The 17,099-nt window shown below is 42.9% G+C and overlaps 2 protein-coding genes across 5 annotated transcripts in view; one reads left to right on the top strand and one right to left on the bottom strand.

The window, feature by feature from the left end:
• Positions 1 to 1,309: 1,309 nt before the first annotated feature.
• On the bottom strand, positions 1,310 to 9,269 carry ubxn2a (UBX domain protein 2A). 3 transcript variants are annotated; one of them, XM_084559968.1, is made up of 7 exons: positions 9,089 to 9,269; positions 8,664 to 8,726; positions 8,292 to 8,403; positions 6,652 to 6,761; positions 4,515 to 4,652; positions 3,951 to 4,112; positions 1,310 to 3,269 (listed from the first exon to the last, which is right to left on the bottom strand). In XM_084559968.1, the coding sequence occupies exons 2-7, from the start codon at positions 8,705 to 8,707 to the stop codon at positions 3,086 to 3,088; spliced, it is 750 nt and encodes a 249-aa protein (XP_084416094.1). In that variant the 5' UTR covers positions 8,708 to 8,726; positions 9,089 to 9,269; the 3' UTR covers positions 1,310 to 3,085. The 3 variants fall into 3 exon arrangements, with proteins under 3 accessions (XP_084416094.1, XP_084416093.1, XP_084416095.1); XM_084559967.1 differs by having other exon boundaries at positions 8,664 to 9,269; XM_084559969.1 differs by lacking the exon at positions 3,951 to 4,112 and having other exon boundaries at positions 8,664 to 9,269.
• Positions 9,270 to 12,943: 3,674 nt separating this feature from the next.
• The window catches only part of atad2b (ATPase family AAA domain containing 2B), a 67,697-nt gene continuing 63,541 nt past the window's right edge, over positions 12,944 to 17,099 (top strand). For both annotated transcript variants that reach the window (XM_084560688.1, XM_084560687.1), the window contains exons 1-4: positions 12,944 to 13,119; positions 14,761 to 14,927; positions 16,298 to 16,329; positions 16,436 to 16,583. In XM_084560688.1, the coding sequence (XP_084416814.1) occupies positions 13,021 to 13,119; positions 14,761 to 14,927; positions 16,298 to 16,329; positions 16,436 to 16,583 (446 nt within the window). In that variant the 5' untranslated portion in view covers positions 12,944 to 13,020. The remainder of the gene's footprint in view (positions 13,120 to 14,760; positions 14,928 to 16,297; positions 16,330 to 16,435; positions 16,584 to 17,099) is intronic.

The raw sequence follows: 17,099 nt of genomic DNA, 5'->3' as shown, positions 1-17,099 counted from the left end.
AAACTTTATAGACCTTTACATCTTTGAAATAAAACAATTTTTATGGAAAAACTGCCCTCAAGCTTGTCCCTGAAAAGAAAGTAATCCCTTTTGTCTGGCTGGGGAATGTAATCTGACACTGTTATGGTTATAGGCTCCTTTTCGGTCTTTGACTTATGATATATTGAGCCTTTTCTTTTCCATCAAAGTTAAGCGGCTCTTTAAAGCGAGACCCTTACTCTCCACAGTAAGCCTCTCCTCGGAGCATGACAACAAACATGGCACAGAGACCCCGGCCGCTGAACCCAGATCTCTTCATAAATTCCAAGTATGCAAACCCCTCTTCCAGAACCACAATACCGACAACAAAAGGCACCACCGCAGAAAAGTCAGGCATATGACCTGCATTAGAATGGGTATGTTTCCGATAATGCGTGAAGAGGAATGTGCAAAATGAAAGGCTGGCTGCTGCCTCAGTGAAAGGGCCGTTCTGAGAGGAAATGCTGGAGTTAAAGGGAAAGTAATTCCCCGCATGCTTAGCCTTATTAAATATGTAGCACAAAGGAAATGTGTTCTCTTTTACTCTTTAGCCAGACCCCCACTGGCTGCCGATCAAGTGATGCACTCAGCCGCCACGTCCAGGTAGAAAAAAAAAATCCTAAATGTGCAGCTAACTGAAGGATTCTTCAGAGAGGACAAGACATTTCTGCTGCCGAGTTTCTTCCCCTGACCTTGACCATCCCGAAGCTGTCAGCTCTGGCTCAGCCATGAGCAAATACACAACCCCCTCCCCCTTATCCCAGCCTCCTTTTAAATATTGAAGATAGATAATGGCACTCGCTTGCTTCCCAAGGCCCGGCAGGAAGGAGACGGAGAACCAAGCGCACTCATGTAAAAGCACATGCATGTTCTTACACGGGATGATTCAAGAGTGAAAGCAGAGCCAGCAGGAATTCACCCAGTCTGACCGTTTTACCTCATTTTTGTCTCTGTGGTAAGGCCAATGATTTCCCAAACAACTACTACGTTTAGCTGGTCACACTCGCCATCAGATAAATGCTTTTCATACCAAGCGTAGTAACAAACAGCACTGCGACGTCATCGCTTCTCATCAGTAGGCCCTCCCTCTCTAATCTAAATCCCCGTTAAGTCTGTAACGACGGCACAGATGTTGTGTAACAACGTGAAATAAGGTGCACCAGTGCTGCTCAAAATCACGATAATCATTAGAACTTGAGCTGACAGATGCTGTAATCACCCAGCATTTCTGTCAGCAGCGAACAGCGACACGTGATTTAGTTTTAAATCAAAGATAAACAAATGACGTGAGTAACTTCAAGGATTTTTTTATTATATCGTACCTTGATCAGTGATATGTCGTTCAGCGATTAAGTCGAATAAAACAATACCCCCCCCAAAAAAAACAAAGGCAAATGCTCTCTAAGGTAACAATAAAACTGATTGACCCAAACAGCTGGGCTGACATAAATAACTTTTTTTTTTTTTTACTTTTACATCACAGTAATGTGTAAACCAGACATCAAGTGTCCGTTATTTATCATTGTAAACTTAAAATTTCAGCCCCTTTCTTATATATTGTAAATAGTGCAGAAGAAGAAGTAGTGGTCACACTTTGGGAAGACTTCAGAGCTTGTTGGGTGGTGGTGGTGGTGATATTGTAAGAGAGTTGCACGTGGCAGATGAGGACACGTTTGGACATCTGCGTGACAAAATGGGTTTGCTTTGAGATAAATACTGTTCCACTGCAGGAACCCGTGGACTGTCGTAAGGCAGCCTGCATGTTTGTGCATTCTAGTAAACACGCCTGTAAGACCTCATTCAGGGCTGCTTTTGGGAGACCTGACCCCGGTACTTATGAGAGGCCCTTGGAAACTAATGGGGAGGGGTTCAGTGCTGATGATCAAACTTGTTTTGGCACGCGTAGAATTGACACTGCGGTCACATTTGTTCCAAATTTCTAAAATCTGGTGGCTTCAATACAACAATAGAAACAGAGAGGCTGCAAGGGCAGATAAGCAGGCCCGTTTTTGTAAACTCTGTGCCACCTCATGGCTTCCCCGAGTTCCTGCAGCATCGGAAACAGGGTTAAAGTAAACACTGAGGTTCTGCGTTGGATCTACCCTGCAGGTGTACGCCATAGCCTGGTGTGCAATCATAGCGACACAGACTGCAACATCATTGATTGGTCTGAAATACATTTCCTCTTCCATGTGGCTGAGCAAGCACAGAAGATTCACCCTCCTCCTGCCTCAGTCAGATCAATGTTAGTACGAACCATCCACTCAGACGCCTTCGCTCTCTTTAGCGGTGAGTGTCGCAGTGATTTCAGTTGTTTATTAGCAGGAACTCAAACGTGGGCCACCCAGTTCCAATTGCCAAAGTTTGAATTACACAGAGAAAAAGAAATCACAGCTGACCAGCCGCCGTCTAGTGTTTCAGTGGCAGTTACAGGACGATGGCTTTGTCACTCAAGTAAGGTTTAGTGACAATATCACCATGAAGCTTGGTTTTAACGCTTGCGATGAATCTACGCAAGTGGCCATCTGTCGCTGGGAGCACAGCTCTGTGATGACGCCACCAAAACACTAGTTGGCAGTGCGATAACGGTGCCACTGTCTTCAGGTTCTTCATGTACTTGAAACAACGGCGAGTGGAACAGAGCGGATCATACTGGAGCTGAAGCTAACACATCTCAATAACAGTTCACTGCAATGTAAAAGAGAGAAGACGTTGGAGTAGATCTGTACAACCACTGAACTCACTGAGGCAAGAGAGAGGGTGAATATACTGTGCTTGCCCAGCAACACGGCAAAGGAAGTGCATTTCAGATCAGCCACAGTTGTTGTGGTTTGCGTCCATGCAATATTATGTCAGGCTGCGGCGTAGGTTCGACACAGAAGTATGGGTTATGTTTTAACTTGTGGCTAATCCCGTGCAAAGATGGTGGATGGAAATAACAATAGTCGAACGCAGCACAAGCTGCAGAAGAAAGAGAGAAAGATTAAATAGTTGTAAGAGGCATTAGGATTGTTCTGAGGAGGGTGGCGATATGTGACATGCTGCGTGCATTGTGTGGCCCTGGTAGTCAGGAGTGTCCAAAAGCAGCCTGTGTGTTCAGGGGTCTCTGGACGATGACGGCGTTGGCCAAATCCGCCTCTTCGAGACTCAATTCTTTGTCGCTGAGCTCTCGGAAAGGAAGCGAGGTCGTCAGCATGAAAGGCGGGCAGCTCCTCTGGCAGCGTGTCACAAAATCTTGAACATCAGTGATGCTGGGAGGGAAAGATATAAATAAAACTTTTAAAGAGAAGAAAAAAACAACAACAACACAATAAATACAGAAACGCTGGATACGTCTACTCCTATTTGGTAGCATTCCCAGGCAAATACTCTACTCCCTATCGTGACACGTGATTCCTCTCTGAAGCACTACACTAGTAACATCATCTATTATTAATAACAGCCCAGCATAGACAAGCAATCCTACGGCAGGCCTCACACACTGAGGAGCTAGGCTAAGGTTGGAGGGGTTCAGTCCTCTCCAGCCTTTAGCTACTAACCCTGTTATATAAATGCTGCATCGTAGTTACGCAATCCCTCTCTGGGGATTTTATAGATCCACTCCGCTGCTACATCTCAGATTATGTTTTCTGCAGCCGCATGCACTGTGGCCAGGGATGTAACATGCTTCAGACTCCAAGACTAGAACAAAGCATTACGTAATCCTAAAACAACCCCCCCTCCACCACCTCCCAAGCTGCAAACCAAAATCTTTTTGTCATCCCCTCATCACTACTTCATCGCCGCGATGCTTGAGATTATGGGATTTACAGACAGCGCAGCAGGAGCAAACAGTGGAATTGTTAACTCTGCCTTTAATATTCAGCGCTCATCTGGGCTCGCGGGCTGGGATGTGAAGCAGCGCGCTTTAGCCTTGACACTGCGATACACACCGATGCGATAGGTTAAACCTCTGCACCAGTCTCCTGCCGTCCGCCAACCAGATCTGCAGGGAGGTAACGGGAAGGGCGTGGTCTAGTGTTACCATGGGAATAGGAGGAGATTCTCCATCCTCGTGCACAGATGGCGACCTGGCCACTACCCTGGGCGCAACACTGTGGAATGGACAGGGATGAAATGACAGATTAACAACCAGTTTGAAGTATGTAGGGCATTTCATAACTCCTAGGTAGAAAGAAAAGTCTCATGCTTAATATGTTTTGGACTCTCTGGACAAGTTGGTATTCACACAGTGATGCGACAGGTTCTCAGTTCATCCGACTGTCAACTTAATCTGATGCTTGCAGGGTTTTGGATACCTAGATTTAGAGGGACACCTAGTGGTGTAAAGTAATAAGGCAGTGGTAACTTTAGAACTTGAGAAAGACCAAGTCTTTAAAACCCTAACATCAGCACAACGAGCACATTATTTGTCTTTTTCTGTCAATACCGATGTTTTTATGCCAGAGAATTCAAAACATACAGCACTCTAAAGTTTAGAGTGGCTGATCTCCTACCTGCCAAGTCGGTATCCTCGGCCGCTGAAGGGGTGGAAGGCCTTCTTTTTGGGAACATAATTTTCCTCCGTCAGGTCCTCCACACTGATCTCCAGCTCCTCCTCTTCTGCTCTGCTCTCCCACTCGGCCGGAAGCTCCCTGGGCAAGATTAAAGACCGGGTTGGGGGTCTAGTCAGATCAATCAATATGACGAATGTGCCCCGCACTAACGAGCATTATGCTTTATCTATCTTAAGTCGAACCGTCTGCGGCCTGGAGGAAGAACGTCTTTGCTGCTAATTTCCTCTTGGGTGACTTGATGGGATTTGACTGCGAGAGCAAACCAATGAATCGAGCCGAGGTCGGACATTATGTTACATGTGACTTGCATATAGGCTGCGGCTCGCTCTTTGTATGTCCAGAGTGAAAGCCTTTCAAGATTCAAGACAGTTTGGACAGTAACACAGTTTCTTTTCCATCAGTCTCTGTGCTTCAGCTTTCATATGAGCAGGCTGAGCTTGATATTAAAAGAACTGTGTGGGTGATGCAGGGCTTTAACACACAGTGCCAAAATTGCAAGGGTTGAAAACTAACTTGGATACCACACGTTTTTTGTGCTGTTTCTAGGTCCGTTCATGCATGCGGCTCAGCTCTGACTGAGACTTAACAGTTCATATTTAAGTGGACATTGATTTGTCTTTCTTCATGGGGAGTGAAGAGCTGACCATGCAAATAAAAGCTAAGAAAAGTGTACAGGAAAACTAGAAAATGGCAAACAACCTGGGAGTGCAAAGGGCACATGATCTGTCCTGAAAAACCAGAGAACCTCTTTACATAAACTGTTCACACTATTACCATGGCCTGTGTCTGGGGTTGGTCTGATTGCTTCGCTATCATCTTCCTGCTGGGCTGAACACAGGTTAAGACCCTGTTCAGACCTTTAATTAACATCCGTCCTGAGCAATCCGATCGCAAGTGGCCAGCTTTTAGCACCTGTGTTCACGCGTGGCATTAAAATGCATCCTCAGCCAGTCCTTCAGATTCGATCTCAGTGTTGCACTCTGTATGCAAATAAACACCACCTGTCTCTGATGGAGCTTTACTGTTGTTTCAGAACCACGAACAGTGCTGTTTTGTGTGTGCGTCATGGCCATAGACAGTTTAAAAATGGACGGCGGAACTGCTCCTCAAAAGTGAAGCCAAAGCAAGTGGAGCGCCCCCTGGTGACTGGCTGCAGTATAAGCTCCACCCCCTCCATGTTAGTGGATGGGACAGATCAAATCATTTTTTTTTTCAAGCATGGTTTCTGTCATTGTAGGTAGTTAAGATGTTGTTGATGCATGTTCAATTGTCAATTTTTGGGTTTAGTTTTAGTTAGTTATTTGACGCTATAGAAACAGGATGTGACATAATGACGTCTACAAGTTGCCATGCCAACCGCTCCATCCTGTGGGTCCCATGAGAGTTGTGTTAAAAAGAAAAAAGAAAAAAAAAGAAAAAGAAGTATCTCCATCTCTGGAATTCACTACCACCCCAACTCAGAAATATTGATTCATTTCCCCATTTCAAATCTCAACTCAAAACATATCTGTTTAAAACTGCCTACTCCACTTGATGACAATTACTCTGCCCCCCCCCCCCCATATTTTATTCTCTGCTGTTTCTTTTATGAATTACTGTTTCTTTTTATGAATTTCTGTTTCTTTTATGAATGTATGTACGGTGTCCTTGAGTGCCAAGAAAGGCGCCTATAAATAAAATGCATTATTATTATTATTATTATAATCCAACATTTTAATGTAACTGGTGGAGGTAGAGCAGAGCGCAGTATTAATTAAACAAAAACGTGATCGGGTCATCGATATCGTGGCTCTGCGTGGCTCCACTCTTGAACTGTACTGAGCAGGCTCTGGCTCCAGAGTCGCAAGATGGCGCTGCCCATAACCCGGGAAAATAGAAAATAGTGCCAGTTTGGCCAATGCAAGTAAGTGGGGAGACGTTGTCCATATTTAAATACAGTCTATGGTCATGACACGTTGAGTTATCATTTATTTATCTTTACCCTGACAAACGTCTTGTGCTTTAAGTCAGCAAAATCTAACCTCACACCTTTAATACTCTAAATACTCTAAATCTAGCTTCATGCAATGAAACTCACCCTCTTTTAATGGCATCCAGGAAATCTTGATTCTCTGGGACCGAGTAGCTGCGGAAGTCCTCGTCATTTACAGTGAAGCCGTCCTTCCACAGCCTCACCACCATCTCCACCTGGAATGAAGAAATCTTGACCAGCCTGCGACACGCACAACTCTTCACATCACTAGCTTAGTGGTAGAGTAATTACTAATAACATACTAAAAATACACAAATGTTCTGTATTAACAATGTTACTTTGTAAAGGTACATGTGTATTATATGTATGAGGAAAAAAGTACTTGCAGTATCAAATATAAAAGCATGCAATGCATCAAATGTGCTCTGTGACTGTAATGCACTAAATTTAGCTTCGTGAAGGATGTGGTTTTGTTTCAAATAACTGAGAAGGCTGTTGAGTCAACTGCGTTTTCATTTGTAGTACTACTGAATTGTACTATGTTGTACCAACACATGTTTCTATTATTTTGACAGCCCCACTTTAATCTGTGGGGCAGGCTAAATAAGAGAAACACTTTTAATTCAATCCAGATTAAGAGCACCACAAATTACATCCATCATCCAAAATGTGCATCCAGTTGAATTACCACCTTTCTGACACTGTTTCTACATCAACTAATATTCTGGCATGGGGGTTCATATTTTGATTATTATGAAGAGAGGATAGACACGTCTCGCCAACTGAAAAAATCCAAACACCAAGCCCTTATCGACGAAGCGGTTCTAAAAGGGTGGAATGCCACCATCCCATCTTCCCCACTGAAGTCGGCCGCCGCGGGTTCCCGGCAAAATCGGTGCGCTACTTCCTCCAGAGGGTTGAGCTGAAGCCCCAACAACTGAAGAAAGCCACCAGGGACGTAGCCGCAGCAGCCGTGTCCAGCTCAAGACGGCTGTGGCTGAAGAGAGCCCACAGTTGGAACCCTTCTGCAGGTGAAGCCTAGTCAGCCTTCGCTGCCCGACTCAGGCGAGTTGTACAGGTTAAAGGGCGAACCAGAGATCTCTGCTGACGATGCGGAAGGGTTTCCAACAACGTGGATGCTCCAAGGAACATCATCTCAGAAGGAGATCTGCATTACCATAGTTTAGTTCCTGCAGTTGCAGCTCATGGCAAAGCATCTCTGATGTTTACTTCCCGCATAGATTTGTGTAAAAGTGGAATTTTACTATTGTGTATGTGTACTGTCTACTGTTTATGACAAAACATATTTTTGTATTAACACTTTTTAAGTTCTACATATGTTTTGTGTGCAAAAATCTTATTCTGAGGGCTAACACTTACCGTAAAGTAACTAACGTTGTCAGATAAATGTAACAAAGCAGGAAGTACACTATTACCCAATGACATGTGGTGTAATAGGAACGGAAATCTGAATAAGACTGAAGTAAAGTGCAAGCACATCAAATGTGGACTTTAGTAGTATGTCAGTACAAGTACATTCCACCCCTGGTTAGTTTAACCAAGTTCCCTGTATTTGTAATGGATTAGGAGTTATATACTGTATGTATGTGTGTAAGATATTTCACTGTTATAGCATGCATATATTTTATGTATATTTTGCCAGGTACTTCGACAAAAAACATGTAAAACTGTCAGCAATTTCAGCATTTAGCAGTGAGATTTAGCGGCCTGAACTTGTCTCTGACCTTTGAAGTCCCCGAGGCATCGTAGCAGATCTTCTCCACCTCATCAAGGAGGTCCTCAACCGAGAAACTACGCCTCATCGGAACCTCCTCTTCAGTATTCTCACCGACAACCCTTTGAGAAACAGAGACGGGTCCCAATTAGTCTTATTGAGGTATCTTATTGACTTTAGCCTGCGGTCGCAGGGCTTAATTATGAGTTCACGCTCCACAAAATATTTCCAGAAAAATAAACCCCCAAACCACTAAATGCTCGTCTAAACACATCACGTAAGAGGCTTCACACATTTCAATCCAAGAAGTATCTGTTCACTGTCACACGATCAGGGGCCCTTTAGATGATTTTGAGAAGAAAAATAATTTGCTGTGACTTACCATTGTTCCCCTTTCTCGGCCCCCACACTGTCAACCTCTTTCATGACGTCCTGTGTTTTCCATCTATTAAAAACGAACACACACATGGTCTATAGGGCCTGTCACAGCTTTAAAGGCATGCTTCACACACTGCATGTTCAGGGTAAGCATTACATTGTTATAACTATTATATCAGCGGTTAAATGTGTAAGTTGTGTAAAATAAAATGTTGATTTATGACTGATCGTGTTATGAAGCAGAAGCGTGAGCTATAAATAACCACACAACAAGCGGCGTGCGGCGTTACCGTCAACAATGAAAGTGGGCGTAGGAGAGCCGCAGAGCTAAAGACGTGCTCGTAAAAACATGGACTACAAACACATATACACACGGCAAGGACTCGTTGGCATGCGCGTATTAAGGGTAAGGTCAAAGTGCTGATTTACCAGTCCGGCAAGTTGTCGGTTAATCCTGGGCTACACATCTGCAGCCGCAAGTTCCGAGAGGGAGCTCTTCTGCTGAGCAATACATGTGACGTAACAGTGCCGTAAGTCCACGCCTGCTGTCGTAAAGATACAGTACTGCTGAAGTCGGCACGTTTTTACTATTGAAATGAATGATACAGTATTAAATTGCAAACACCATCTATCTATCTATCTATCTATCTATCTATCTATCTATCTATCTATCAGGAACGTACTAAATGCAGGAACGCAATGCAACTGTTACACTATTATTATGTCTTTAGATATTTATTATTCACGCATTCATGTAACATGCTTAAAGTAAAAATTATTAGGGGTCCATGCAAACGAAGTTGCAGGATCCTTATTGATTTTGCTGCAATTTTTATTATTAGGAAACCATGCAAGATTTCAGTTCTGAACATTTAGTGAAGTGACTTTATACATAATATTAATAATAATCTATACAAAAAAAAAATAACAAAGCAGAGCGTCAGTCATTTTTAAATCATAACCAGCACCCATAATGTGGTGCAGATGTATTTTATTATGAATAACTAGAGATGCAGACATTTTTTTTGGTTTTAATTTGGTGTTGCAGGAAGGTGTGAGTGTGAGGAAGAGGAAGTGCGATCATCTAGTTTCCATTGTGATTCAATCTGCTGACTATTTTCTCCATGAGTTAACTGGTTGTTTTGGTTCGGTAACATTCTGAAGTCCAATGATCTCGATGTTCGTAAAAGATAAATGATAAATTTACATGTTAAAATCAACACAACACTGTTTCTGTATAACATTGCGCACATCTGCTCGTAAAAGGACCGTGCTGCCATACCTGCACGAGACCTGAATCTGAAAAATGCATTCAATTATAACCTGATCCTTTATCTCAAACTTGTCTTTACCGTAGGATTTTTAGACTCATGAGACGTGTTACACCGTTTGCAAAGAGGCCCATTGGTGAAGTCACAGTACAGTGTGTCTTGTGGACATGAAGTCCATCCTAAACCTGTTTTCAGGTGATGGAGGATTTTTTGGTGTGGGATATTCAACACTATCTAGACCTCTCCTCACCCACTGCATCAGACTGTAGGAGACCTAAGCAGCTCCTTCAGCAGCAGACTGCTACATCCACGCTGCAAGAAGGAACGCTACCGCAGGTCCTTCATCCCAACTGCCATCAGGCTGTACAACACCAGCCTGAGTCAACAATAACTGTCTTTTGCACTGCCTTATTTTGCACAATCTACTACCTCACCATCTTATAGTTTTTAAAGTTTTAGCAATTATTTATTTGTAAAGTTTTTTTCCACCACCACACTGTATATACAGCATGCCTTTATATTTCTCTATATATTCTGATGTGTTGCTATTTTTTTGTATATATTTTTCAAGTTTGTATTTGTGTTTTTTTTTGGTAAAGTCCCCTGTTGAAGTCGTTATTGTTTTTGCCAGATTCCCACGCTACTGTGACAAGGTAATTTCCCATACATGGGATTGATAAACATGTCTTATGTCTTATGTCTGTGATGTTCTCAGTCATCCGGGTCATGATATATCCAAAAAACAACGCTGAAATAAAGGTAACTGGACTTGTTGGGTTTCACCACGCTATCTAAGTAGCCTCTTCAGTTCTAGATGTTGGGTTGGGAGTTGGGGTTTTTATTAGGAACATCTAAGAGTGGTGCCCACCGGAAACTCACATGACATCGGCATGCCTACTATTGACCAGATAGTCCAGATGTCAGCAAATATACTTTATGAGTCCGTGAACTGATTTTTTTTTTTTGCAGGATTTGATGGCTAACTCAATATGTGACTGATTTTCTTTGGTTCAAACTTATAGAGCCATTTGTCTGTTTCACACCCTGAGTCCGAAAAAAAACAAATACACCTCATTTAGAACTGTCAACGCTACTTGGATGAGAGGTGAAGCGTCGTCTAGGAAACGCAACACATCAAATTGGCTTTGTTATAACTCACTTTTTGGCTATGGCTTATTAAATATGGAGTACTTCTACTCTACCCTTGTGCTCGATGATGCTGCCAAAAAGCTTGAGTTACGGACTTTTTTTCAATTGTACTTCAAAACCGTTAATTAAAAAGATATAACTTCTTTTTGTCTTCTAAAAAGTAGGTCAGTTTTAATGTTTTCTGTGGCGTGAGAACCCAACTTTTTACATTTGGATCACAGATTATTCCTTGGACAGTTCCGTGTGAATACAATGCTACAAGGTCTCCAAGAAAACAGAGATGGTTTTGACGATTGTTTTGGAAACCATAGCTTGAACCAAAAATGCGAAACAGATGGCCAGCACAGTTGCATCTTCAGTCAAGCCAGAAATAGAGTAGGCAACATACAAAATGTGTGGTTTTTTTTTTGTGGGGACAAACTCACATGAAGGGCAGAGCGAAGAGCAATAGTAAAGCCATCGAGGGTAGAAAATATGATTATTAATTCAATATGTCAGAGTGCATGCTTTGAGGTCACAGAGATTTCCGTGCAGACAATCTGTTATTGACTCAGGCTTTTTAGGAAAAACGGTAATAATAGATCATCATTTCCAGTGTTTTTAACCTTTCCCATTTACAGCTGAAAACTCAAGTCATGCCTAAATGATTTAGATCGTGCACAAATCATGTATGTATTTCATACAACCATACCCATTCTTGTTGAAGGAGACTGAACTGCAGTGCGTAACAGACAAATTGGAAAAAGCATTGATAAAAAAGTGAGCTTCCTTCTACTCACATGAAGGTGATCTTTCATTCAAGTGCAGTTTGTTTCCGTTTCAAACCATTCCTTCTATATTTAAATCCTTTTTTTTTTGGTACCAGACATTTATACACTGATCAGGCATAACATTATGACCACCTTACTAATATTGTGTAGGTCTCCCTTGTCCCTCTAAAACAGTTGTGACTCATCAGAGAATGGACATGGTCCTTCTGAGGGTGTCCTGTGGTGTCTGGCAACAGGATGTTGTTAGTGGGGGGCCTTTGGGTCCTATGGGTTGAGGGGAGGGGCCTCTGTGGATCACCCCACAGATAGTTGATCAGTTTGGGATCTAGTGAATTTGGAGGCCAGGTCAACACCTTGTGTTTGCGGATTTGCGGATTTTTTTTTTTACACATTTGCAAATCTGGTTACACACACACGGATTTTTTTTTTTACACATTTGCAAATCTAGTTACACACACACAGATTGGAATACACATTTGCAGATAGTGGCCCCATACTACTAAACCATTTTTGTGTGTGTGCCTGTGCCAGGTTGCATTTGGCTGGAGTGTCATTGCAATGGGGAGGGGGTGCCTGGTCTGGTCTAGGTGGGTGGTTCATGTCTAAGTAACATCTACATGAATGCCAGGTCCAAAAGTTTCCCAACAGAACACTGGATTGTCACTATAAATAGGATTCTGAATCTGAAGTAGCCCATTAAATAGAAAACTAGTTCCTAAGTAACTAGGTAATACTATAAATGTTATAATTATTAATTTTTTTAAAATCACTTTTTTAAAAAAAAAAAATATTTCTAATATATTTGTTGTGCTTTTGCTGCACCTTGGGGAGCAACTAAATGCAGTTTCAGTGTTCAGTCTTATGCTGTAATCTGCATGTTTTAACCCGGGTTTAACCCGTTACAAGGTATTTATATGAGCTATTACTGTGTTTGTAGAATAAGTAGGGCAGTAGTTCTTTGTGGTAGTAGGCCAGTCAGCAAAAAATGAAGCACCTGCCAAACAGATCCAAGACCAGTTCAGAGAGACACAGACACTGAGAGAGAGAGAGAGAGAGAGAGAGAGAGAGAGAGAGAGAGAGAGAGAAATGGCGCCTCGATGCTGCGCTCACTGAGGCAGTGTTTGGAGCCGGCTAGAGAGATTCAGTGAGGACGGACAAAAGGAATAAAAACATGGTGAACACAAGGAAGAGCTCGCGGACGAGGAGCGGCCCCTTCATCTCCTCGAGGACCAGGTCGTCGTCGAGAAACGAGCGAAACTCTGAGGAACATGTAAGCCGGTTTCTTTTCTTTGCCGGCGAGCTAGCTGCCTCCGCTAGTTGGCTAGCTTAGCAGCAGCCGTGGCCTCAAGGTGCTCCACAGAACGAATATTTCACGGCGAAATGCGAGCGGTGCCGAGGCTGACACCCGCTCGGACCCATGGGCACACAGTTGAGGACCCGAACGCGGGGATTCGCGTGTGTGTCGTCGGCGCCGGGCGCGTTGCACAGCTGTCAGATTACGAGCTAGCGATATTAACTCCGGGCTAGCCCCCAGTTGAGTTCCCTTTGTGTTTGGCAATTTTACCCGGCTGACTTGTGTCACCATTGTCACAGCAAATCCCGAATAAAGACAACTGTCATTTTGACAAGAGGTCATTGGCATTGCTTCGTGCCGTCACGCTGGGACTGTCAACGTTAATAGTTTAGTTATACGCGAAGAGATTAAGCGTTAGTTGAGCTAACGTTTCTAAGGTACAGCTAGCCCGGCAGCTAGCTTACAGTGGGGGAAGGGAATCCCAGGTTCACAACAGTTGGCTTGCTCAAGTCCCGTATTTAGCAAGTCTGAACTTGGTGAACTTTCAGTTGTAAATGCCCCAAAGACCCATATACAGTCTGGTTTACCAGCCAGAGCCGTAAACACACACATTGAGCAAAAATTACGCCGACGGATACACTTTTACAACACTTAACGTGATGGCTTTAGTTTTTACTACTATCGCCTGACCCACAAACTGACAGTCTTTGTCTCCAAATGTAAACATTGAGATTATGCAAGGCAGGGGGGGTTGTGTGCTTCACCATTATTTACGATAATTGTAGCACTTAACGCAGACCAGCGGTATAAATCGACGATCAGATGATTTATTGAAAGTCATTAAGGGCATTCTTGAGTTTTAATGGGTCGTTTGGCGACGGTTTATAGTTTGCACATTTGCGGTTCAAGAAATTCAAGTAATTCCTGTCCTAAAGCCGGGCCTGTGGATTTTGAACTGGGTTAACTAATGGCACTTGGGATTAAAAGGCTTCAGTTTGACAAACTTGAACAGTTTCCAGATACATCACCAAAGATCTCTTTGGATCACGGCTCTGCTCTGTTTGCCTTACGCTGACCTTGCAGTCAGAACTTGTCAAAACTGACCACTGTTGTGTGGCAAAGTGATTGGAACGGAGAAGTGGTTTCAGTGTGCACCCCTTGGGCCACCATTGTGCATTTTTTTGTGCTGTTGGTACATCCTGCACTTTTCAGTCTGTCTGCATCTGTCTGCAGCCAGTCAGACAAACCCCTCAGCCGGCAATGCAGACAGTTGCCTATGACAACAGCGAGATATGCTCTCATATCAGCAGGGAAGTTAGACAGTGAAGGGCGGGAGCATGAAGGGCATGTGTCTGTAAGGTGCTGTGATTGAGAGGATACATGGCGAAGTTCGGAATAAGGTGTCTCATCATAATATGACTGGATTTGTCATTTGGAGTTATTGCCTGCTTCTGTCTCTGACGTCTTTTAAGCTGTTATGGATTTCTTTTTTTATTGACAGGCAGCAATGCTGTCATTGTATTTGGCATCCCCTTTTTTCGTTCTGATTGTGTTGTTCTTGCATTCTGTCCTTCCTCTCATATATTTCAGTGACGCGTGTGTGTGTTTGTTTAACAGAAGGAACTCAGCAGCGATGCGAGCACTCCCAGCAGCCCACGGCTGGCACCACCCTCCAAGCGGGTTCGGCGGCAGACTGCCTCCGAGCCCAGCTCCAGTGATACGTCCCCGTCCCCTCAGACTAAGGGCCAGAGGGTCTCCTGGGACATCCCCACCTATCGCACGAGGTCAGCTGCTCAAAGATTATTGGAAATCTAACAAAATATTAAGCACGGTTGCTGCTTTCACATAGGCGCTTGTATTCTGACTGAGCTGTTCTTCTGATTATTAGCGGAATACAAGTGGCTCATGTAACTGCCTCGGTTGAAATAGACTCGCCCGGTTGGGGAGAATTTTCAATCAGAGTGAAATGAGTGGTGATGAAATATTTGAATAATTCCTTTCAATATAAAAATGCTGTGCCTTTCTCTCTAGTAGGAATAAATACTTTCTTTATGCGCATATTTGCCCGTGTCGGGTAAACACCAGTTGATTTGTCAAGTTTTGGAAGGGAAGGGAACATCCTGGTAGCAAAATAAGTTGATTAAACAAATCAATGAAAAGATGAAAAAAATAAAAATTCAATCTATGTGGGCAGCGCTGTTGAAATTTTGAGTCTGGCTTAGTCGTCTTCTTGTGTTAAATGAATTTAGTGTTTTTAATAAAGATGGGAAAAAACTATTTTTCTCAGCCATTATAACGGGCAAAACTATTTAGCGTGTTTCCGAAATATTATTTCCAGAATGTGTTAATGTTTTGAGAAACGTAAGTACATACACCGATCAGCCAGAATATTAAAACCATCAGTGATATATTGTGTACATCTCCCTTGTCACTCCAAAACAGTTCTGCCTCATTGGGGAATGCCTTCTGTGGGTGTCTAATGGCATCTGGCACCAGGACATTGGTAGTGGGAGCATTTGGGTCCTCAGGTTCTTGAGGGGAAGACCCTCTGTGCATCAGGCTTGTTGTAGTGTGTCTAGCAGATTCTTGATCAGTCAATATTTAGATGAGGGGTACATTACGTGACTAAACAACATCCACATGAATACCAGGACCAAAAGTGTCCCAGCAGAACATTGCATTGTAATGAGTCAGTGTTATTGACTTCGACTGTCAGTAATTTTAATGTTGTGGCTGATCGATGTGTATCTTATCGGTTCGTTTTACTTAGCGTCCACGTAAGCACTTATGATTGAATCTAATCAGAATGACTGGGGAAAAGAAATATTGCCTTTCGGTGATAAAGAAGTACATTAATACTTCTTCTTTCAAAGTAAAAAGAAGATATTTATCTAAAGACAAAGTCGTATTAAAGTCATTTACTTTACTAGTTTGTCTATATGAAGATAAAGTTTAAATAAGCCAGAGTTGGTCTAAGTGACCTTGGTGTCACTGACTGTCAAGTGAGATCTAATTCTTTTCAGGGCATGTATTGTAATCAGTGAGGCAAGCAAGCTTAAACATGAACTCCTAAACAGTATTATGTGTGATTAATTTTAATCTTCCGTGCAGACGTCAAACGTATTTTCACTTCTTGTTCTTGTTCTGTTTCTAGGCTGTCCTCTCGCATAATGCAGAATGGGCACGGTAATTCATTTCTTTACACTCTGTTGTTTTTGAAAATACCATTTTTACTTGGGAAGCACACCGCCGAAAGAACTAATCTCCATTTTGTCTTTTATTGATGCTGCAGCCCATATGAATCACCGGAATGAGGAGAGCGGAGGGGGAGATCACTCTCGTATGAACGGCCATGTGGAGCTGAAGAGGAGCTGCCGGGTGAAGAAGAGCCAATTTGAACACCTCAATCAGAGCCTGCTGTTTGACCAGCTGGTCAACAGGTAGCTGGCAGTCACGCCACTGACACCTTTATTTGCCATATTGCTTCAAACAAAGGACAAGCAGGAAATGTCAATGACAAATTGGAGCAAACTCTATTCATTTAGGAACATATGGAAACCGAGACTTTGTACTTGATTGTGCTTGTAAAGGTTTGACAGAAGACCCAAAAGATATATTTTATAGGTTAGAAAACTCACTGTTGACTCCTTGTACAGTATTCATATTTGCTGAGCAGTGCGTGTAGTTTTTGAATAGTGCCATCTTGAAGATGCAAATGCAGTATTTCCCTCCTGATCAAAACTCATCATATTTGAGGCGAGTCGTTCTGTTTTGAGTTGCCATATGCCAGAACAGAGAGACAACGCAACAAAAAATGTCACAGTCCATAACCGTAGACACAGTTGATCAGAAACCTCTGTCAGACAAAACTGAACAGTAAATATATTACGGCATGCCGAGATAAACCATATATACTTAAATTGTGGGACGAGTCGCTGCCTGCCATTGTCCCTCAT

This window comes from Chelon labrosus, assembly GCF_963514085.1.
Source record: "Chelon labrosus genome assembly, chromosome: 14".
Taxonomy (NCBI): Eukaryota; Metazoa; Chordata; class Actinopteri; order Mugiliformes; family Mugilidae; genus Chelon; species Chelon labrosus.
The sequence above is the reverse complement of the archived record's forward strand: the minus strand, read 5'-3'. Positions and strand labels throughout refer to the sequence as shown.